This window comes from Pleurodeles waltl, chromosome 8 (assembly GCF_031143425.1).
Source record: "Pleurodeles waltl isolate 20211129_DDA chromosome 8, aPleWal1.hap1.20221129, whole genome shotgun sequence".
In the NCBI taxonomy this organism is placed as follows: Eukaryota; Metazoa; Chordata; class Amphibia; order Caudata; family Salamandridae; genus Pleurodeles; species Pleurodeles waltl.
The window spans coordinates 71,667,791-71,689,133 of NC_090447.1; the positions used below are offsets into that span (position 1 = coordinate 71,667,791).

General features: G+C 46.0%; 1 protein-coding gene across 1 annotated transcript in view; it reads left to right on the forward strand.

Annotated features, from left to right (window-relative positions):
• Window positions 1–19,903, forward strand: part of LOC138249714 (protein sel-1 homolog 3-like) — a 320,950-nt gene extending 301,047 nt beyond the window's left edge. Inside the window, exon 24 of the mRNA XM_069203733.1 lies at window positions 13,976–19,903. Coding sequence (XP_069059834.1) covers window positions 13,976–14,077 — 102 coding nt within the window. The 3' untranslated portion in view covers window positions 14,078–19,903. The remainder of the gene's footprint in view (window positions 1–13,975) is intronic.
• Window positions 19,904–21,343: the final 1,440 nt, after the last annotated feature.

Below are 21,343 nucleotides of genomic sequence, written 5' to 3' on the forward strand. Positions count from 1 at the left end.
AAGGGGGCTTCACTGCAGCAGTGTGGCATACTGGCTTGATAGGGCAGCATGGACCACCTGTGGCCTTTAGATGGTTTGGGATGCACATAGTGCAACTGTTAGGGTCTGAGCTCAGCCGGCCCATATAAGACATCACTACTCACTTTCTTTGATGTATCACACCCTGACTGCCAGTGTTAGGCTTCAAGCTCAGCAGGACCTTCACTGTTTTCACTGCAGGCCTTTTCACACAGTCACTACCAGTGTTAGGCCAGAAGACCCTTCTCCTATCTCCCCAGGAACCCTCAGGTTAGTACTATGATGCCTTAGACGACCCCTCTGACTGTCTCCGTGGTGCAGTCTTCATAGCCCTGATTACCTTAAAGCCACACTTGTCCGGCTCCATGACCAACAAACCTACGGTCAGTGCCTGGGTAGGGGAAACCGGATGCTTTCTTGTACCAGATGCTGTTATAGTTAAAACTACAGCATAAAGGTCCTGCTGATTGCTGCTGTTGTTTTTGCTAAAAACCCGACCCCCCCCTCAGCCTAGGCCAAATTACTTACCACGGACTCTGGCCAACAGGTGTCAATGGTGAAGGAGAGCACTTGTAGGAGCTGGGTAAGGACATCTGCATGCAGTGCTTGGGAAAAAGAAAGGGAATTGCTTCAATATCAGCATTTTCTTGGCATAAAGACTCAAAGGCTCCTAAGGATCAAATACCTCATCACCCATTTTCAGAAAATGTCCTTTGTATACAAAATTCCAGGAGGCCGAGTACTATTAAGGTTTATGCAAGCCACTGGGAAAATTGTGATACCCTGGTGTACTTCTTGAGGCCTTCAAGCCATATCTTGTGAAGGAGGAACATGCTTTGACGTCTTGAGGGACAACTTGTTTTGGACCTGTCAATTTCTACTTTATGTAGTTAATGGGCCACCATTAAGCTGTAAGAGGATCTCATCTTTTCCTTTGATGCTATTGCTTGCCATATTCTAGAAAGCTTCTTTGTGAGCAGTCAGGTTTTACCTCACTCCAGTCTCATCTGGAAGAGGGATGGGGGTGGGGGTCTTGCTTCAGTACTTAACATGTTACATGTTACAAGAAAATGATACATACAATTAGTGTTCTTACCTCCACATCTACTTGCAGACACCATGAGATTTAGAGGTTGGGTAAATACAGTGGATGTGATATAAAACTTGCAAGATAATGGGGATATACAATATAAATGTTACTCATTTAATCATTGCATTGCATTGGCCCTATGCCACACAAATATCTAAATGGTGCTCGCCGGGTGACCTGGGTGTAGGAATGGAAGCTTACTCACATCAGCAACACTTAGTTACTGTACCCATGTGGATCAATGAAACCAATACCTATTGGAACAGGTAGCCAGCCTGAATGCGTGAGTGCAGTGACCGTGATGACAGCCTTTCTCTGCTCCTAGCATGTACGGCCAAATTGGGAACAAGGATCTTCAGGCTTTGAAACGGTAGCCATGCCTTTCCAAGGGACATTTTGCAATTCACAAATGTGGGGGCATATTTTCGTAAATCCATCCTAGAATTAAGACTACCAGCATATCCTGTTTAACCAGTAAACACCAGCAAAGAGCCTTGATAGCTATCGGAGACTGAGAAGGTATCCTCAGGTATAAATCTGATGGTTGAGATGACCTGGCAGAGGGATCTCCTGCCACTACCCTCAGTGATATTGAATGAGATGCCTGGGGCAGGTAGGGGATCGCTGAGAAAGCAAATGTCTGTACAGCGATCATTTAAAAGACCAAGCCACTCAATCCTGTTCAAGCAATACAGGATATAATTATAAAATATGGAGCAAATGTAATATTGGAGCCTTAGCCAGATGCATACATAGAAGCTGTAATGGCGGCTCTTCTCTGCTTAACTATAGCTTAAGATGGAGATCAATGCTGCCTCCCAGTTTGATCTCACCCAGCTGGACTAGGTCCAATTTAAAAACCTGAGTTGGAGTTGATGTTCTTAGCAGGACTAACAGCCGTCAAGCTTTAGTCCACATTAAGACAAGTGCCCTGTAGTTTACCAGGGCTCAGTTCGGTGTTTGAAAACTATTGACACTTTAAGCTGATATGCTGGTTTACTTAAGGAAACTTTAGGCTCACATGCTGGTACTTAAGGGAACTTTTGGCTCATATGCTGGAACTTAAGGGAACTTTAAGCTCATATGCCCATATTGAAGGACATAAGAACGAACCTCCAAACTCGTCTGTTGCTGAGAGTTCGCAACACATTTTCTTTAATGCTCACAGTTGGACACAAAGTTAGCTTTGACTCAAGTTGAAGGCTACAACTTGGGCAGACAGCCCGCCGCCCACCTCCGGACCAGAGGTGCTAGCCTATGCTGCACTGGCAGACTACGGCCCACAGTTTTAGAGCTATCCTTCTACCTAGTGTAGATGTCTATGCTTTCAAAGGAGCTGCCACCACAGTAGCTCCTCAGAACGCATGTAGGAGGCTGGCCTGGCTTGTAGTGGGTACCAGAGGTACTTACACCCTGTGCCAGGTCCAGTTATCCGTTATTAGTGTAGAAGAGGTGTCTAGCAGCTTAGGCTGATAGAAGGTAGCTATGGCAAAGCAGCTTAGGCTGAACTAGGAGACATGTAAAGCTCCTACAATACCACTGGTGTCATATGCACAATATCATAAGAGAACGCAATACACAGAAGTAGTAAAAAATAAAGGTACTTTATTTTTATGACAATATGCCAAAAGTATCTCAGTGAGGACCCTCAGTATGAGGATAAGATATATACACAAGATATATGTACACAAACCAAAATTATGCAGGTAATAGCAAGAAAAGTAATGCAAGCAGTGTAAAATTACAATAGATTGCAATAGGAGCACATAGGTATAGGGGCAACACAAACCATGTACTCCAAAAGTGGAATGCGAACCACGAATGGACCCCAAACCTATGTGAGCTTGTAAAGGGTCGCTGGGACTGTAAGAAAACAGTGAGGGTTAGAAAAATAGCCCACCCCAAGACCCTGAAAGGTAGGTGTAAAGTGCACCTACTACCACCAGAGAGCACAGAAGTCGTGATAGGGGGATTCTGCAGGAAGAACAAACACCAGCAATGCAACAACAGTGGATTTCCGGACCTGAGTACCTGTAAGACAAGGGGACCAAGTCCAATAGTCGCGACAGTGTCGAGAGTGGGCAGGAGCCCAGGAAATGCCAGCTGAGGGTGCAAGGAAGCTGCCACCTGTTGGAAGAAGCTTGGAGTTCTGCAAGAAAGAAGAGGTCTAGGAACTTCCCCTTTGGAGGATGGATGTCCCACGTCGCGATGAAGCTTGCAGAGGTGTTCCACGCAGAAAGACCACAAGCAAGCCCTGCTAGCTGCAAGGGTTGCAGTAGAGGTTTTTGGGTGCTGCTGTGGCCCAGGAGGGACCAGGATGTCGCCACTTGGAGGAGAAGACAGAGGGGGCACCCAGCAACGTAGGGAGCCCTCACAGAAGCAGGCAGCACCCGCAGAAATACCTGAACAGGCACTCAGAAGAAAAGTGAACTGGAGTCCACCCGAAGTCACAAAAAGGAGTCCCACGACGCCGGAGGACAACTCAGAAGGTTGTGCACTGCAGGAAGGAGTGTCGGGACCCAGGCTTGGCTGTGCATGAAGGAAATCCTGGAAGAGTGCACAGGAGCCTGAGCAGCTGCAAATCACGCGGTACCCAGCAATGCAGTCTAGCGTGGGGAGGCAAGGACTTACCTCCACCAAACTTGGACTGAAGAGTCACTGGACTGTGGGAGTCACTTGGACAGAGTTGCTGAGTTCCAGGAACCACGCTCGTCGTGCTGAGAGGGTACCCAGAGGACCAGTGATGCAGTCTTTTGGTGCCTGCGGTTGTAGGGGGAAGATTCCGTCGACCCACGGGGGATTTCTTCAGAGCTCCTGGTGCAGAGAGGAGGCAGGCTACCCCGAGAGCATGCACCACCTGGAAACAGTCAAGAAAGCCGGCAGGATGAAGCGATACAAGGTTGCTAGTAGTCGTCTTGCTACTTTGTTGCGGTTTTGCAGTCGTCCTGAGCAGTCAGCGGTCGATCCTTTGGCAGAAGGTGAAGAGGGAGATGCAGAGGAACTCTGATGAGCTCTTGCATTCGTTATCTGAAGAATTCCCCAAAGCAGAGACCCTAAATAGCCAGAAAAGGAGGGTTTGGCTACCTAGGATGGAGGATTGGCTACCAAGAGAGGTAAGAGCCTATCAGAAGGAGCCTCTGACGTCACCTGCTGGCACTGGCCACTCAGAGCAGTCCAGTGTGCCACTGACACCTCTGTTTCCAAGATGGCAGAGGTCTGGGACACTCTGGAGGAGCTCTGGGCACCTCCCCTGGGAGGTGCAGGTCAGGGGAGTGGTCACTCCCCTTTCCTTTGTCCAGTTTCGCGCCAGAGCAGGGCTGGGGGATTCCTGAACCGGTGTAGACTGGCTTATGCAGAGATGGGCACCATCTGTGCCCATCAAAGCATTTCCAGAGGCTGGGGGAGGCTACTCCTCCCCAGCGCGTCACACCTATTTCCAAAGGGAGAGGGTGTAACACCCTCTCTCAGAGGAAATCCTTTGTTCTGCCTTCCTGGGCCAGGGCTGCCTGGACCCCAGGGGGGCAGAAACCTGTCTGAGGGGTTGGCAGCAGCAGCAGCTGCAGTGCAAACCCTGAAAAGGCAGTTTGGCAGTAACCGGGTTCTGTGCTAGAGACCCGGGGGATCATGGAATTGCCCCCCCCCCAATGCCAAAATGCCATTGGGGTGACAATTCCATGATCTTAGACCTGTTACATGCCCATGTTCGGAGTTACCATTGTGGCGCTGTACATAGGTAGTGACCTATGTACAGTGCACGCGTGCAATGGTGTCCCCGCACTCACAAAGTCTGGGGAATTTGCCCTGAAGGATGTGGGGGCACCTTGGCTAGTGCCAGGGTGCCCACAGACTAAGTAACTTTGCACCCAGCCTTCACCAGGTGAAGGTTAGACATATAGGTGGCTTATAAGTTACTTAAGTGCAGTGGTAAATGGCTGTGAAATAACGTGGACGTTATTTCACTCAGGCTGCAGTGGCAGGCCTGTGTAAGAATTGTCAGAGCTCCCTATGGGTGGCAAAAGAAATGCTGAAGCCCATAGGGATCTCCTGGAACCCCAATACCCTGGGTACCTCAGTACCATATATTAGGGAATTATATGTGTGTACCAGTATGCCAATGTGAATTGGTAAATTTAGTCACTAGCCTGTTAGTGACATATTTGGAAAGCAGAGAGAGCATAACCACTGAGGTTCTGGTTAGCAGAGCCTCAGGGAGACAGTTATTCATCACACAGGGAACGCATACATATAGGCCACAAACTTATGAGCACTGGGGTCCTGGCTAGCAGGATCCCAGTGACACATAAAAACCACACTTACAACATAGGGCTTTCACTATGAGCACTGGGCCCTGGCTAGCTGGATCCCAGTGAGACAGTAAAAACACCCTGACATATACTCACAAACAGGCCAAAAGTGGGGGTAACAAGGCTAGAAAGAGGCTACTTTCTCACACAACCCCACCCCCCCCAAACGAAGGACAATAAGGCTAACCTTGGCCAGTTGAGTCTTTATTGTCTAAGTGGTAATAAGTGGAGAGTAGCTCTGCAATAGACTGGTTACTCCCTTTATCATCCACTATATAGTTACTTCCCTGTGGGGATGTAAACCACCCTGTTTGAAGTTTTTTAGCTAACCAACAATGTGAAGATATATTTTCAGAGTTCCTATCAGTAAGTTTTAGTTTACAACAGTGGAAATTGTCCACTGGACCTATTTCTAGTGATGAGAATGCCAGACAGGGATGCTGTCTCAGTAAAGCCATAGCTGGGCAAAAACGTTGTCCATATGGCTGTAAGAGAGAACAGGGATGCTGTTTCTCTTGTTTTGGAGCAGGGCAGGGATGCTGTCCTATGAGCTCCACACTAGGGCAGGGCTGCTGTCCTAAGTGTTTTGAGGCAGTGCAGGGTTGCTGCACTAAAGTTTCTCTGGGAGGGTTGGAGGGATGCTCCATGTTAACTACAATGGTGGACTTTTTCTCACCAATATTAGTTATCCCACAGAGAGGTACTTCCACCTCAGGGAGTACAGCTGTGCAAACTGATGGTTCCCTTGGTACAGGTGCCACCCCAGGAGAGGTTTCTCCTACGACAGGAATGGTATCCCGAATGGCAGGGTGGGTAGGGGATACTGTGATGCCCTTTTTACCTGTTGTTGGAGAAGGATCCTGAGTTTTCAGGCCTTTTCCTCTCCTTTGCTTTTTCATTTCAGTAGAAATGAGAGGAAGCAATTCCTCAGGGATACCCAGCATGGCTGCATGGGTATAAAACTCTACCTCAGCCCAACCTGAGGTCTCTAGGTCATTACCTAAGAGACAGTCTACAGGTAAGCTAGGTGACTCTACCACCTGCTTAGGGCCAGTAACTCCACCCCAACTAAGCTGAACTATAGCTAAGGGAAGAAACTTAGTGGATTTATGGACATCAATAATCTTGTATTGTTGTCCAATGATGTGTTGTTCAGGAGGCACTAGGTTTTCAGTCACCAAAGTGATGCTGGCACCTGTGTCCCTGTAGGCCTGGGCCTCAACACCATTTATTGAAACTGTCTGCCTGTACTTATCCATTGTAAGGGGACAAGCAGCCAGTGTGGCAAGGCCAATGCCACTAGGTGTGACAGAAACTGTCTTGGGATTGACTACCCCAGTTTCTATGATGGACCCATAAGTGAACCCAACTACACCCTTACTTTGACTGTTGCCAGCAGTCCCACCACTATTACCACTACTGCTAGGGGCACTAGAGTTTGATGTATTAGTGGTGGTTGGCTCAGGGGGTTTACCTGGACAGGACTTAGCCCCTTGCCAATGGCCTTTATTTTTACACACATAGCACCAAGGCTTTTTAATGTGTGTATGTTGTGAAGAAGATGAAGAATTTGATTTATCCCCACCCCCTGAAGAGTGTTTAGGATTTGAAGAAGGATCTTTGGTTTTACCCTTATCCCCATGCTTATCCTGAGATTTCTCACCATCTTTCTTCTTGCCATCATTGTCACCCCCTGTATGAACTTTTCTGTTCACTCTTGTCCTCACCCATTTGTCTGCCTTCTTTCCCAATTCTTGGGGAGAAGTCAGATCTGAGTCCACTAGATATTGGTGTAACAAGTCAGACACACAGTTATTCAGAATATGCTCTCTCGGGATAAGATTATACAGGTTTTCATAGTCAGAAACTTTACTGCCATGTAACCACCCTTCCAAGGCCTTCACTGAACAGTCAACAAAGTCTATCCAGTCTTGTGAGGACTCTTTTCTGGTGTCTCTGAACTTAATCCTGTATTGTTCAGTGGTTAAGCCAAATCCATCCAAGAGTGCATCCTTCAAAACTGCAAAATTGTTAGCATCACTTTCTCTAACAGTAAGGAGCCTATCCCTACCCTTTCCAGTGAAAGATAGCCACAATATAGCAGCCCACTGCCTTTGAGGGACCCTCTGTACCATACAGTCCCTCTCAAGTGCAGCAAACCACTTGTTGATGTCATCCCCTCCTTGTAAGGGGGGACTATCTTGTGCAGATTCCTGGAATCATGCTCTCTAACAGGATTACTATCAGGAATACTGCTATTGCTGCCACCATGGGGTCCTAACCCAATCTCTGTCTCTCCTTCTCCAGGTCTAAAGATTCCCTATCTAAGGCCAGCTGTTGCTGCTTAAGCTTCAGTCTGGTCTCTTCAACTCTCAACTTTTTGAGTTCCCTTTCTAACATATTGTCTTCAGGGTGGGTGGGTTGGGAATGCTTGGACACAGAAGATAAATTGGAAACAACAGAGGGAGATCTGTCCCTAACTGACTGAACCCTAGCAACTTGGCCTCTAGGAATAAAGACTTCCCTACTATGATGGGAACCTCCATTACTACCAACATTACTAGGTGTCCTGCTAGGGGGCAGATTTGGAACAGAACCCTCCCCACCTCCCTCAAGGAGATCCCCTGAGTCAGAATGGGAGCCTTCTATTAACCTCTCATTTGAAGTGCCTCCTTGGGACTCATCATTCACAATAAGCATGTTATATAGAAACTCTTTTGTAGGGTTCTTTCCTATCACTAAACCTCTATCTACGCAGAGACTCCTTAGGCTCTTGTAATTCAAATTGTCATAAGTAGTATTGCCCATTTTAAGAGCAGACTCTACATCAGACATGATAGCAAAAGGTTTAGAGACAGTGAGACGGAAGAAAAAGTTTCAGAACTTTTTGAAGAACAGAGAAAAAAAAACTTTTTCTAACTTTTAGAAACTTTTTGAAGTTTTAGAGTACGTTTCAGAACTTAGTGGAAAGTGTAAGAGGAGAAAAGCAAAACTTTTCGGTTAGGTGTACATACACTGAACTTGTTTTGTATATTATTCTCTTATGAAAAGTACACAATGACAAAGTGGTAAGTAGTTACAAGTACTTATCCCACCGCTGCACAACCAATGTAGGAGGCTGGCCTGGCTTGTAGTGGGTACCAGAGGTACTTACACCCTGTGCCAGGTCCAGTTATCCCTTATTAGTGTAGAAGAGGTGTTTCTAGCAGCTTAGGCTGATAGATGGCAGCTATGGCAAAGCAGCTTAGGCTGAACTAGGAGACATGTAAAGCTCCTACTATACCACTGGTGTCATATGCACAATATCATAAGAGAACACAATACACAGAAGTACTAACAAATAAAGGTACTTTATTTTTATGACAATATGCCAAAAGTATCTCAGTGAGGACCCTCAGTATGAGGATAAGATACATACACAAGATATATGTACACAAACCAAAATTATGCAGGTAATAGCAAGAAAAGTAATGCAAGCAGTGTAAAATTACAATAGATTGCAATAGGAGCACATAGGTATAGGGGCAACACAAACCATATACTCCAAAAGTGGAATGCGAACCACGAATGGACCCCAAACCTATGTGAGCTTGTAGAGGGTCGCTGGGACTGTAAGAAAACAGTGAGGGTTAGAAAAATAGCCCACCCCAAGACCCTGAAAGGTAGGTGTAAAGTGCACCTACTACCCCAGAGAGCACAGAAGTCATGATAGGGGGATTCTGCAGGAAGAACAAACACCAGCAATGCAACAACAGTGGATTTCCAGACCTGAGTACCTGTAAGACAAGGGGACCAAGTCCAATAGTCGCGACAGTGTCGAGAGTGGGCAGGAGCCCAGGAAATGCCAGCTGAGGGTGCAAGGAAGCTGCCACCTGTTGGAAGAAGCTTGGAGTTCTGCAAGAAAGAAGAGGACTAGGAACTTCCCCTTTGGAGGATGGATGTCCCACGCTGCAATGAAGCTTGCAGAGATGTTCCCACGCAGAAAGACCGCAAACAAGCCTTGCTAGATGCAAGGGTCGTGGTAGAGATTTTTGGATGCTGCTGTGGCCCAGGAGGGACCAGGATGTCGCCACTTGGAGGAGGAGACAGAGGGGGCACCCAGCAACGTAGGGAGCCCTCACAGAAGCAGGCAGCACCCGCAGAAGTACCTGAACAGGCACTTAGAAGAAAAGTGAACCGGAGTCCACCCAAAGTCACAAAAGGGAGTCCCACGACGCCGGAGGACAACTCAGAAGGTTGTGCACTACAGGAAGGAGTGTCGGGGACCCAGGCTTGGCTATGCACGAAGGAAATCCTGGAAGAGTGCACAGGAGCTGGAGCATCTGCAAATCACGCGGTACCCAGCAATGCAGTCTAGCGTGGGGAGGCAAGGACTTACCTCCACCAAACTTGGACTGAAGAGTAACTGGTCTGTGGGAGTCACTTGGACAGAGTTACTGAGTTCCAGGGACCACGCCTGAGAGGGGACCCAGAGGACCAGTGATGCAGTCTTTTGGTGCCTGCGGTTGCAGGGGGAAGATTCCGTCGACCCACAGGAGATTTCTTCAGAGCTCCTGGTGCAGAGAGGAGGCAGGCTACCCCGAGAGCATGCACCACCTGGAAACAGTCGAGAAAGCCGGCAGGATGAAGCGATACAAGGTTGCTAGTAGTTGTCTTGCTACTTTGTTGCAGTTTTGCAGGCGTCCTGAGCAGTCAGCGGTCGATCTTTTGGCAGAAGGTGAAGAGGGAGATGCAGAGGAACTCTGATGAGCTCTTGCATTCGTTATCTGAAGAATTCCCCAAAGCAGAGACCCTAAATAGCCAGAAAAGGAGGTTTGGCTACCTAGGAAGGAGGATTGGCTACCAAGAGAGTTAAGAGCCTATCAGAAGGAGCCTCTGACGTCACCTGTTGGCACTGGCCACTCAGAGCAGTCCAGTGTGCTGCAGACACCTCTGTTTCCAAGATGGCAGAGGTCTGGGACACACAGGAGGAGCTCTGGGCACCTCCCCTGGGAGGTGCAGGTCAGGGGAGTGGTCACTCCCCTTTCCTTTGTCCAGTTTCGCGCCAGAGCAGGGCTGGGGGATCCCTGAACCGGTGTAGACTGGCTTATGCAGAGATGGGCACCATCTGTGCCCATCAAAGCATTTCCAGAGGTTGGGGGAGGCTACTCCTCCCCAGCCCATCACACCTATTTCCAAAGGGAGAGGGTGTAACACCCTCTCTCAGAGGAAATCCTTTGTTCTGCCTTCCTGGGCCAGGGCTGCCTGGACCCCAGGGGGGCAGAAACCTGTCTGAGGGGTTGGCAGCAGCAGCAGCTGTAGTGCAAACTCTGAAAAGGCAGTTTGGCAGTACCCGGGTTCGGTGCTAGAGACCCGGGGGATCATGGAATTGTCCCCCCAATGCCAGAATGGAATTGGGGTGACAATTCCATGATCTTAGACATGTTCCATGGCCATGTTCGGAGTTACCATTGTGGCGCTGTACATAGGTAGTGACCTATGTACAGTGCACGCGTGCAATTGTGTCCCCGCACTCACAAAGTCTGGGGAATTTGCCCCGAACGCTAGTGCCAGGGTGCCCACACACTAAGTAACTTTGCACCCAACCTTCACCAGGTGAAGGTTAGACATATAGGTGACTTATAAGTTACTTAAGTGCAATGGTAAATGGCTGTGAAATAACGTGAACGTTATTTCACTCAGGCTGCAGTGGCAGGCCTGTGTAAGAATTGTCAGAGCTCCCTATGGGTGGCAAAAGAAATGCTGCAGCCCATAGGGATCTCCTGGAACCCCAATACCCTTGGTACCTCAGTACCATATACTAGGGAATTATATGGGTGTACCAGTATGCCAATGTGAATTGGTAAATTTAGTCACTAGCCTGTTAGTGACAAATTTGGAAAGCAGAGAGAGCATAACCACTGAGGTTCTGGTTAGCAGAGCCTCAATGAGACAGTTAGTCATCACACAGGGAACACATACATATAGGCCACAAACTTATGAGCACTGGGGTCCTGGCTAGCAGGATCCCAGTGACACATAACAACCACACTTACAACATAGGGCTTTCACTATGAGCACTGGGCCCTGGCTAGCAGGATCCCAGTGAGACAGTAAAAACACCCTGACATATACTCACAAACAGGCCAAAGGAGGGGGTAACAAGGCTAGAAAGAAACTACTTTCTCACAACCCATTAAATATTTGTTTAGCGGCTGCCAAGTTTCATGCAGTCCCTCAACAAATGTTTTTGTTTCACCCAAAAAAACTTCAGAAGTTGGTGTTTGCTTCTGTATAAAAAATGTTTTTAAGAAACTAATGAGTCTTACACCCTGGGTGGTTTCTTCCAAGGTGTGGAGCAATTTTTATTTTTTTCTGTTCACAACCACCAGGATTTTACTGGCAGTGCCAAAGAGAGATAAAATACATCAGACCATCCGCTCTGAATAGGGTAAGATACCAACATTTTTTTCATTGGAATTTATCAAACTGGAGCTTGGGGCATTCTACATGCTACTTGTTCCAATGCTCCACTCTACCGCAAAAGAAAAACATACTGCAAATGGTTTCTAAATAAAAAGCTGGGAACTCGAGTATATACTCATTTAGATTGGAATGTCAGTATTGTGTTGATAAAGAGGGGCTTCTTAGAAGTCTGAATATATATAAGGAGGGCATTACATACATTCCCTAATTCTGCTGAGATGCAAAGAAACCCCAGTAAGTTGTGAGAAAGTGGTTGTTTCCAGGGGTAAATAGCCTGAGATAACCTGGTACTGAGGACTTGTGGAAGACCATGAAGTAAAACTTAAGACTTATTATCCAGTCTAGATGCTTAAAAAATTTAATGCAGAATGCATTGGCAGCCCCCGGTTTGATTCTCATTTTCTTGGTGTGAGAGCCCAAACCTTCCTGAAGTGTGTCCAACTCTTGATACACTTGCTTACATTCACTCAGTTACACTTCGCTGGGTGCAACTAGGGTCTGCGGTGGATGCACTTTCCAGGTACCCTCCAGCCTCTAGTACAGAATATTAAGAATGAAAGGCAAGAAGGGGTGGTAAGTTTTTTTGTCCTGGTCTCACATTCATTCTCCAAAAGCAGAAGAGCTGCCCCAAAGATCATAATATTACACTGTCTGTCCCTTTCCTTCAGGGGTGCAATATTTGAACACTACATGTCTTTAATCCTCCTACTACAAAAAATAAGCAAAGAAAGTGTTCTTCTATTCAATCTGTGGGTTTGTGAAGTTGGTCACATACGTCATTCAAGTCCAGGGGTGCATCCATATGATGAATCTCTAAGCTACCTTCAGCTTGACAACTTACTTTCAGTTTAGGGCTAAGTCTAGCAGAAGTGGCTTGGATACTCAGCAACAGTCCCCTTTTCAAAGGTTTGTGAGAGTATGACCTGTTCTTGAAGCTGCAGTCCACTGGAAGAGGATAACTGAGTGCCCAGGAGAAGGCACCAGACTGGCATCTATGTCATGGTGGTGCCAAACTCTATCCACCTGTGTGCAACATATTGAGCCCCTGGGTAGCTACTGAGCAGTGTATTAATGGCTTAAACATCTGTAATGCTGCCCCCGCTCCTATGCCAGACCATGTTTGTGATCCTCATTTGCCAGCAGAGGGTACTGGCTGTTTCCTAAAATCCAACATTCCTCTTTGCAAAGAAGGCACTTTTCCTATCCTTCCAGTAAAGCTTCGGGTATTGATGGTCAGGACTATAGATGACATTAGAAGCTTCCCTGTGTGCGGGTGGGAACTTGACACAGGATGATCCACTTTTCACAATATGGCTTTGGCTATGGTTTGTTCTAATTTCTTGACAGTAGTGGCACCTGACTTTGCCAGCTCTAGCGATTTCGAAAGCAATGGCCTTCTCCTTGGAGCAAGAGGAAATGCCTTCAGACCATGTACTATGCAGGAAACAGTTGGAATCCAGAAAGACTATCAGTTAAAATCCTGTAGGCAGTGCCTCGTGCAGTGGATGGCAGTGCGTGAATCCACTAGGAAAGGACTAACTCTTGATACGACATTAGGACATCTCACCCTTTCACAAGTTGGATGAAATGGTAAACAAAAGCTTGGAAAGAATCGGCTTGGCGAGCAGCATGAGAACCAGGGTCCAACACTTTTAATTATTCTTCAACCATCCTGGAGGGATGACGAAGACTTGGAGCCGGCAGTGCCCTTGCGGCAATTAAGTGTAGAGTGTTGCTTCAGAGTAAAAAAATAAACTTTACAGATTGAACGGTATTGGTACATGACTATTACCTCCCACTGACCCTCCTGTGCCTTAATTCTCATGTCATTGGAGGATATTTCTTTCTGATTCAATCGCAGACTATGTTTGTGTTTCATTGACTGACTGAGCATAAGCCGCTTTGAACAGGGTGTTTGTTTTGTGTCGCACAAGTGCTTCAGGAGCTAAAGACATCAACCTTTCTTCAGAGGCAGCTTGGCAGAAGGGTTGACAAGGAGCATCCAGTTATTAGACTGATGAACCACTATACTCCAGTTTTTAAAGTATTGCAGATAATGTGCTCTGTTGATTGTCTAACTTTCTTTTTCTCTTTGCAGGTTTTCAGTGCAGTCGCAGTGACCGTTGTCACTGCCTTCAGTGTCGTGACCATTGTAAGCCGGCTACAACATGGCGGCCTGCACTTGCAACATAACGTATGATGGACATTAGAACTGGTAGCAGTTCCACATCACGCTTGGTCAACCATCAGCCTCTTGCAATATGGCTCACTGAGGACTTCGCACGGAGCGTGAGAGAACATTGGATCTGGTGCATTGTCTGTTACAATCGCATCTACAACATTATGTAAATGGGACATTAAAGATGCAACATTACAGAGAACAGAACATTACAGTTTCAACATTTAAAATCATTCATCACTGAACTTGCAACATTCTAGACAATAGAGTTTGAGGACTTGCAACATTCTAGACAATAGAGTTTGAGGACTTGCAACATTCCTAAGGAAGGGAGCAGATGTTCAACCTCTAGCATTATCAATGATAATGCATTAGACCTAAAATATTCCAAAAGATGGAATATTTCACTTCCAACATTCCAAAGGCTGAAAGATTGTAGCTTCAATATTCCAAATGATGATGCATTGAAAGTGTAAGGTGCTAAATGAGGTAATACAGCCTTAGGGGGCCTGCATTATTTCAAACGGTGGGCATTATTCCCTGACCTATCCAATTCATGACATTGGATCTTCAGCATTTCAAATGTTGGTGTAAGAAATTGGGTTATTGGTTGAGGGGGGTAAGTAACCACCTCAAGTAATATTCAAAATCCTTGTCAGGATGAAACCTCAAAGTAACTGAATTAACCTGACCTCAGCCCTCTGGTAGCTGTGGTACAGAGCAGACAGGTTAACCTAGTGCAATGTGTATAGTATTTATGTAGTACTATAACCAATAAAAATCCTATAACATATTTGAAAAATTGAGTAAAATGGAATAAACAAAAAGACAAAACTCCAATAAGAGGAACCAGAGAAATTACACAACAGGGGTACACTTCTAGGGCCCCCGGCACCTCACGGGAGGCACATAGAGACTCACAGGGTGCTGGGCAGAGGCCATCAGGAGGGTCCATACCAGGTCCAGTTGCCACTGGTAAGCTGGGCCGTTGCAGGAAAAGGCCTCTTCTAGCTTGTTGCCAGGGATGCCGTAACCAATGGGGTAAAGATTCCCAGGGCTAATCCTACCCACTTTGGTCAGTTTCAAGATTTCCGAAGTCTTCGGCCACACTAAACTTGGGCTCTGAGGAATGGGTGTGAAAACATGGTGAGCTATGGTAATTCTAGTATCCTCTTACATTTACCACTAAAATCCAGTTTTAGGCAGCTCCTGCACTTTAGAGACAGAAGTCTGGTGGAACAAAGCTGAGACTTTTGCAATAAGACAGTGGATATACACACATTTTTTTGGCATTCTGTTTTCCTACTTTGAAGTGTGCCCCACATAATATGTAACCCCTGCAGAACTATCAATAGAATAGGCTGTGACACTCATGTCAAAAAGAGGCTCATTGTGACTGGGGCCTCACTGGATCAGCAAGATAACAATTGCCTGTGACCTCTTAGATTTGCACCCCAAGTGTCATAGGAGAAACCTCAGCAGACCTGCCTAGCAGGATATGCATTCAAGCAGGCTTTGAGACTTGAGGCCTGATTTAGATCTTGGCGAAAGGAATACTCAGTCACAAATGTGACGGATATCCCGTCCACCTTGGGAACATAATACAGCAGACGGGCTATCCATCAGGTTTGTGACAGAGTATTCCCTCCGCCAAGATCTAAATCAGGCCCTTATTGTAAAAAACGAACCTGCCAACCCCCTTGACATATTCTGTCAGGTTCAGATAGGTCAAATTTCCATTCATGTCAACCTATTGATTGATACCTGGAGAAAGGTAATGCCTCATTCCCACTTATTTGAATATTAATTACTGGTTGTCAGAGGTTGGAAAGCAAAATGCAGATTTAGTTTTCAGGGACTTCAGGCAGGCCAAGAGTAACTTTCTAAAAGTTACTTTTCCATAATATATAGGGAATGTCCAACTTTATTGTTGAATTGGACTAATAACTATTAAAATATTTCCTTAATTATTTTTCTAGCTAGTGTTATTCCCAGATATAACCTTAGTATTTAATGTAGCATCCCAGTTATTATGGAACAGCAAACCTTGCTACAGTGAAAATAGCTTTTAGGGCTTTTTCTCCCGGTAGGACAAGTTACATGTCATGCTTTTAATTACCATTCACCCTGCCTTATGGGCAATATGGTCTTCCTAGGCATGGCTAATAAATTGTTAAAGGGAAGGTTTAGACCTGTCAAAAGAGGCTATTTTGACAGATCAAATTTGCAGTTAAAATGTGGACAGCCAGGCTACTGGCGGCAGGCCTGCAGTCATGTTTACATTGTCATTGCAGTGGATAGCACAATGGGTTCTGCAGTCCACTTGTGACATTTATCATACAGGCCCTGGTCTAACCTTGGTACCATATACTAGGACCTTACAGTAAGTTATATGTACCAATCCAGTGTATACCAATTTCATTTTGTTGAAAGGAGGAGCGCAAGCACTTTAACCACTAGTTAGCATGGGTAAAGTGCACAGAGTTCTATAACAAGCAACAATGGGGTTCAGAAAAAGGTTAAAAAAATCCAGGGTGATCCTGCAGAAAAGTAAATATTTCCAAGAGTGGGTCCATATCAATCCTGTCAGATTCCAAATGTTGTGCAGTATTTCAAATTGCAACACTGCAAATCATATTGCATTAGACCTAGACCATTTCAAATAATGAAGCAGATTTAATGGTGTGGAGTCTGACACTAGTCACTTGGTGACCATTACATCCTCATGCTTATGGGGAACTACTGTGCAGTGTACAAACAAGGCGTGCTAATATTTACAATGCTTTGTGGAGGGAAATCTGTTTTATTTCATGGTTCGGAACCTGACGCTGAAGTAAATGCTTACAACTGCTTTCAGAAAGGAGACAAATGTGAGGGTTCCCAGGCAGGCATCACCGCATGGCCCTTTCTGTAATTGCTCACATGTATAGAAAAGTGAATGCAGTCATGTATGGGAAATGGAGCAGTTTCAACCTCAACTAGACCCATTCACCATTCAACTCAGCTTCCCTTCATAGCCAAAGAACAAACCCTGACCTCGGTCTGCCATCACCAGTGTTGAAACTGATGTCACGAAGTCCATTCCCAAGGGGTCCCCATCTGACCCTTGTCCCGATATGCCTTCCCCAAAGGAATCCTACCCATCAGTGAAGCACTGACACCTATCCTCAATGCCTCCATTTACTCAGCCACATTCCTGGACACCTGGAAACATGTCACCATCATTCCCCTGTGCAAGAAACACTCCACTGACTCAGACATGCTCTCCAACTGCAGACCTATGTCCCTTCTACTATAAGCAGCCAAGGTCTTAGAGAAACTAATCAACCAACACCTCACTGACCACCTCAGCTTCTCAACGCCACGCAGTCCAGATTGAGGCCTAACCACAGTACAAAAACAGGACTCATCACTGGCACAGACAACATCTTCATAATCCCTGACAGAGGAGGCAATGCAGTCCTTTTTCTTCTCGACCTGTCTGCAGCTTTTGACACTGTTTCACACCTCAGTCTCATCAGGCACCTGCACAAAATTGACATCCAAGGACCTGCTTTCTGCTGGATCTGCTGCTTCTTAACAGATAGAACACAAGCTGTCAGCTTGGCTCCTACTTCTCCGAAGCCCACAAACTCATCTGTGGAGTGCCTCAAGGTTCATCACTCAGCTCCATCCTCTTCAACACATACATGATCCCTCTGTCCAATATCACCCCAGCACACAATATCAACATCCTCTCTTACCTCAACATGCAACTCATGAAACAATTCATCCCGTGCATTTCACTAACTGGATGATAGCAAATTTGCCTCAAGCTTAATACAAACAAGACAGAAGTAGTGATCTTCTACAAGAACAACTCACAATGGAGCTCCAACTGGTTGCTTGCTTAACTGAATCCAAAACCACACCCACCACCTAGGCCAGGAACCTCCACATCATTGTGGATATGACCGCAAAAGTCATTGCAGCCACCGCATCCAGCTATTATACCCTGAAGAGGCTGAGAAAGATCTTCAAATGTCTCCCAAGGAGTACCAGAAAAAAATGTCACTCATGCCCTAGCCACCAGCAAGTTGCACTTCTGGGACACCCTCTACATCGCGATTACCAGAAGATTACAAACCTCCCACAGTTTTTGCAGCCAGACTCAACCTCAAACTCTCCCCCGCAACAGAAATCACATCACACTATACCACAGGGAGCTCCACCAGTCCTGATACACAAACATGTTCATTTCAAACTTCTTACAGATTCAAGGCATTACACAACGTAGGCCCCACCTAACTGGACAGTCGCATCGCTTTCCACCAACTACCCATATACTTCTTCTCATCCCACTCATGCAGAGAACCAGATTAGGAGGAAGGGTGTTCTCTTACAGTGTTACTAAAGTGTGAAACAACCTGCCGGCCCACATCAGAGCCTCCTCTCTTTTAAATTATGGAAGTTGCTGAAGACCTGGCTTTTCAATTAACCAACCTACCCAAGGCAGGGTGAGGCACACACACCTACTCAGCGCGAGGATACCATTGCGGGTGAAAGTGTACTTTACAAATACACGTAACATAACATAAACGTCCAGTGGGGCTCATTTAGTTCAACACTTGGGCCATATTTATGTCCCGGTTTGGGTCGCTGTTTCACCACGTAACATGGTGCAAGAAGGACACAAACCTTAAATCAGATTTGTGAAGCCACGCAAAGCTACTTTGCGTGGCTTTGAATGACTTAACAAATCTGGAGTAATGCAACGCAGCACAGATTGCTGCGTTGCATTACTCTGCGAAAGGGAGGCATTCCACGGGCATTGTGTGGGTGTTCCCACGCAACTTCCATGTTTTTTAACGCATTTCCAGATTTATCAAACCTGGTAAACCTGGGACTGTGCCAAAAAGATGCACCTCCCCAGATGAGGCATAACAAGGAGAAATGTTCTTCGTCTTTCTATGTGCGCTGCATTTTGCAGCACACATAGAATGAGGAAAAAAACCTCTCGGGATTGTTTTTGTGAAGGAAGGTGCCCCTGTCTGCATAAAAACAATCCTGCCTACAACACAGATACCCTTGCAGCAATGCTGATTAACCCTGGAGGAAGGACTGCCTGGGGAATGAACTACAGCTGCAGGGGTCACACGCTGCAGAAGAGTGAGGGGTGCAGCTGTTATTTTTTCTCTCTTGGTGTCCTGGCAAATTAAGCTCTGACTGCATGTTCACCAGACATAAATAAAAAAACACAATCACCCTCCTCTCAAAATGAGTTGCTTCATGTTTCTGTTTTGCCCGCCAAGTGCACACACCTCAGACTCCCTGGAGAGCCTTGATCCTGGGGATCCTGGGTTATCGCCCTCACCCCTCCCCCAGCATTGGAGTGAAAGGGAGGAGGTTGTCTCTCGTCACAGCCTAAAGTGCAGCTTGCAGGGGACAGCAGTGCTCAGCATTGCATGCTCAGTGGAAACTGGTTGTCCCAACTCTGCTTTAAGTTGAAGCACTCTCTGTGGTGTGATCCTACTTTCTAAACCAGTTTATCTTCCACAGCGCATGTCACATTTCAATTTAGACCATTCTGAAGATTTGTTCCATTTCTGTTGTTTCCCTGAACTCATGTTTCTGATCCGGTTGACCCTAGGCTAACAGCATCATTTTGATTTGTCATGAACTTTTTGTACTCATAGGAGCTGGAAGTAGGGGTGCAGAGGAGAGGTGCTGGAGCACCCCAGCAATAATCATGCTGGAGTTCAGAAGGTGAAGGAGCAATAAAGATGCTTTAAATTTTGTGTTTATCTTGTCACATTTGCTGCACATTCAAAGACAACAGTCAAACATCAGGCTACATCTTCTGCTATGGGACCCTGAAAACCCTGCCGTTACATCATTCCACTGGCACGTTTGGCACCTGCATCCAGCTCAAAACTAGCACTCGCACTTTACAAGTTATAAGTCCCTTTGTGAATTACAAGCCAAAAGTCCCTGTGTGTCCGGCCCTGAGAGTTTAATTTTTGAAGGATATTATTGGCTGCTTTACATACAAGGCACTTGCACTTACAAGAGAGGGTTTTGAGTAGACCCTGGACAATGTTTGTTATGCCGGCCGGCGTAATGTCATGCAATTTCCAGCATTTTAAGTTAAGCTTGATTACACCACATCATGTCATTGGAGTCTGTTTGGGTAAAATTCCTATCCTGGGTTCACGGGAACAATGTAAATGAACAGAATGTGAGCGGCTGTGATCTGCGTCACTTGTGTGTTTTTGCACATTTTGCACTAAATTCTACCACTGAGGCCCACATTTTACTTTTTTAGGGCCGCATTTGTGCCATTTTTTGACGCAAAAGCGGCGCAAACTTACAAAATGTATTTTGTACGTTTGTGCCGCTTTTGTGTCAAAAAATTACGCAAATGCGGTGCTAAAAAAGTATAAATATGGGCCTAAATGCTAGTTTTGCATTTTGCATATTTTCCTATATTTTTTCCAATTTTGCCAAATTGTGCAAAAACAAATAATGCAAATTTGGGACACCCCTAGCTTTGAGCTGGATGCAGGTGCCAAACGTGCCAGTGGAATGATGTAACGGCAGGTTTTCAGGGTCCCATAGTATGAGGGTTGTGGCCAAACAGGTGGCTGTATTATGTAAATTGTGTAATATTTAATTCAACATAAAAAGAGTGGTGTGAGTGGATCCAGATATTTGCCAGGGTCCACACTGGTGGTCATTTTTCGTGGTCAGAAAATGGATGATTTTCCTAATAGGATTGAATGTGCTAATGGCGTAATTGTACTCTGTAAGTTTGCTTGACTAGCATGTGCTCCCATTAAATATAGCCCCAAGCACTTCGCGAAGAAGCCCAGGGCTTGATGTTTTTGTGCCATTTTGGTCTATGAACACATCAGTGCACGCAGAGAAAGGTGAAAGTGTGACTATACTGTTTTACGACTATTTTTTTACTTGTTCCTGGTTCATTACTGATGAGTCGATAGCTCTGTATATTCCTCACACACCATCAATATCCCCTGAAAATAATTGCTGCATACCTAGGCCCATATTTTTGAGATTTTGGCACAGGGCAGCGCAGCATGCTACCTTGCTGCATTGTCCTGCATCAAAAAGAAAGGGCAGGAATGCACCGTATCTATAGCATATGACGTTCCTGTCCTTTCCCCCTGTGCTGGCGCACAATGGACTGCCTAGTGCGAACTCAGACATCCTTGCACCATGGTGCCAGGGTGTGTGCGTTGCATGCAGGATTGTTTTTGTGTAGAAATGGGCATCTTCCTGCACAAAACA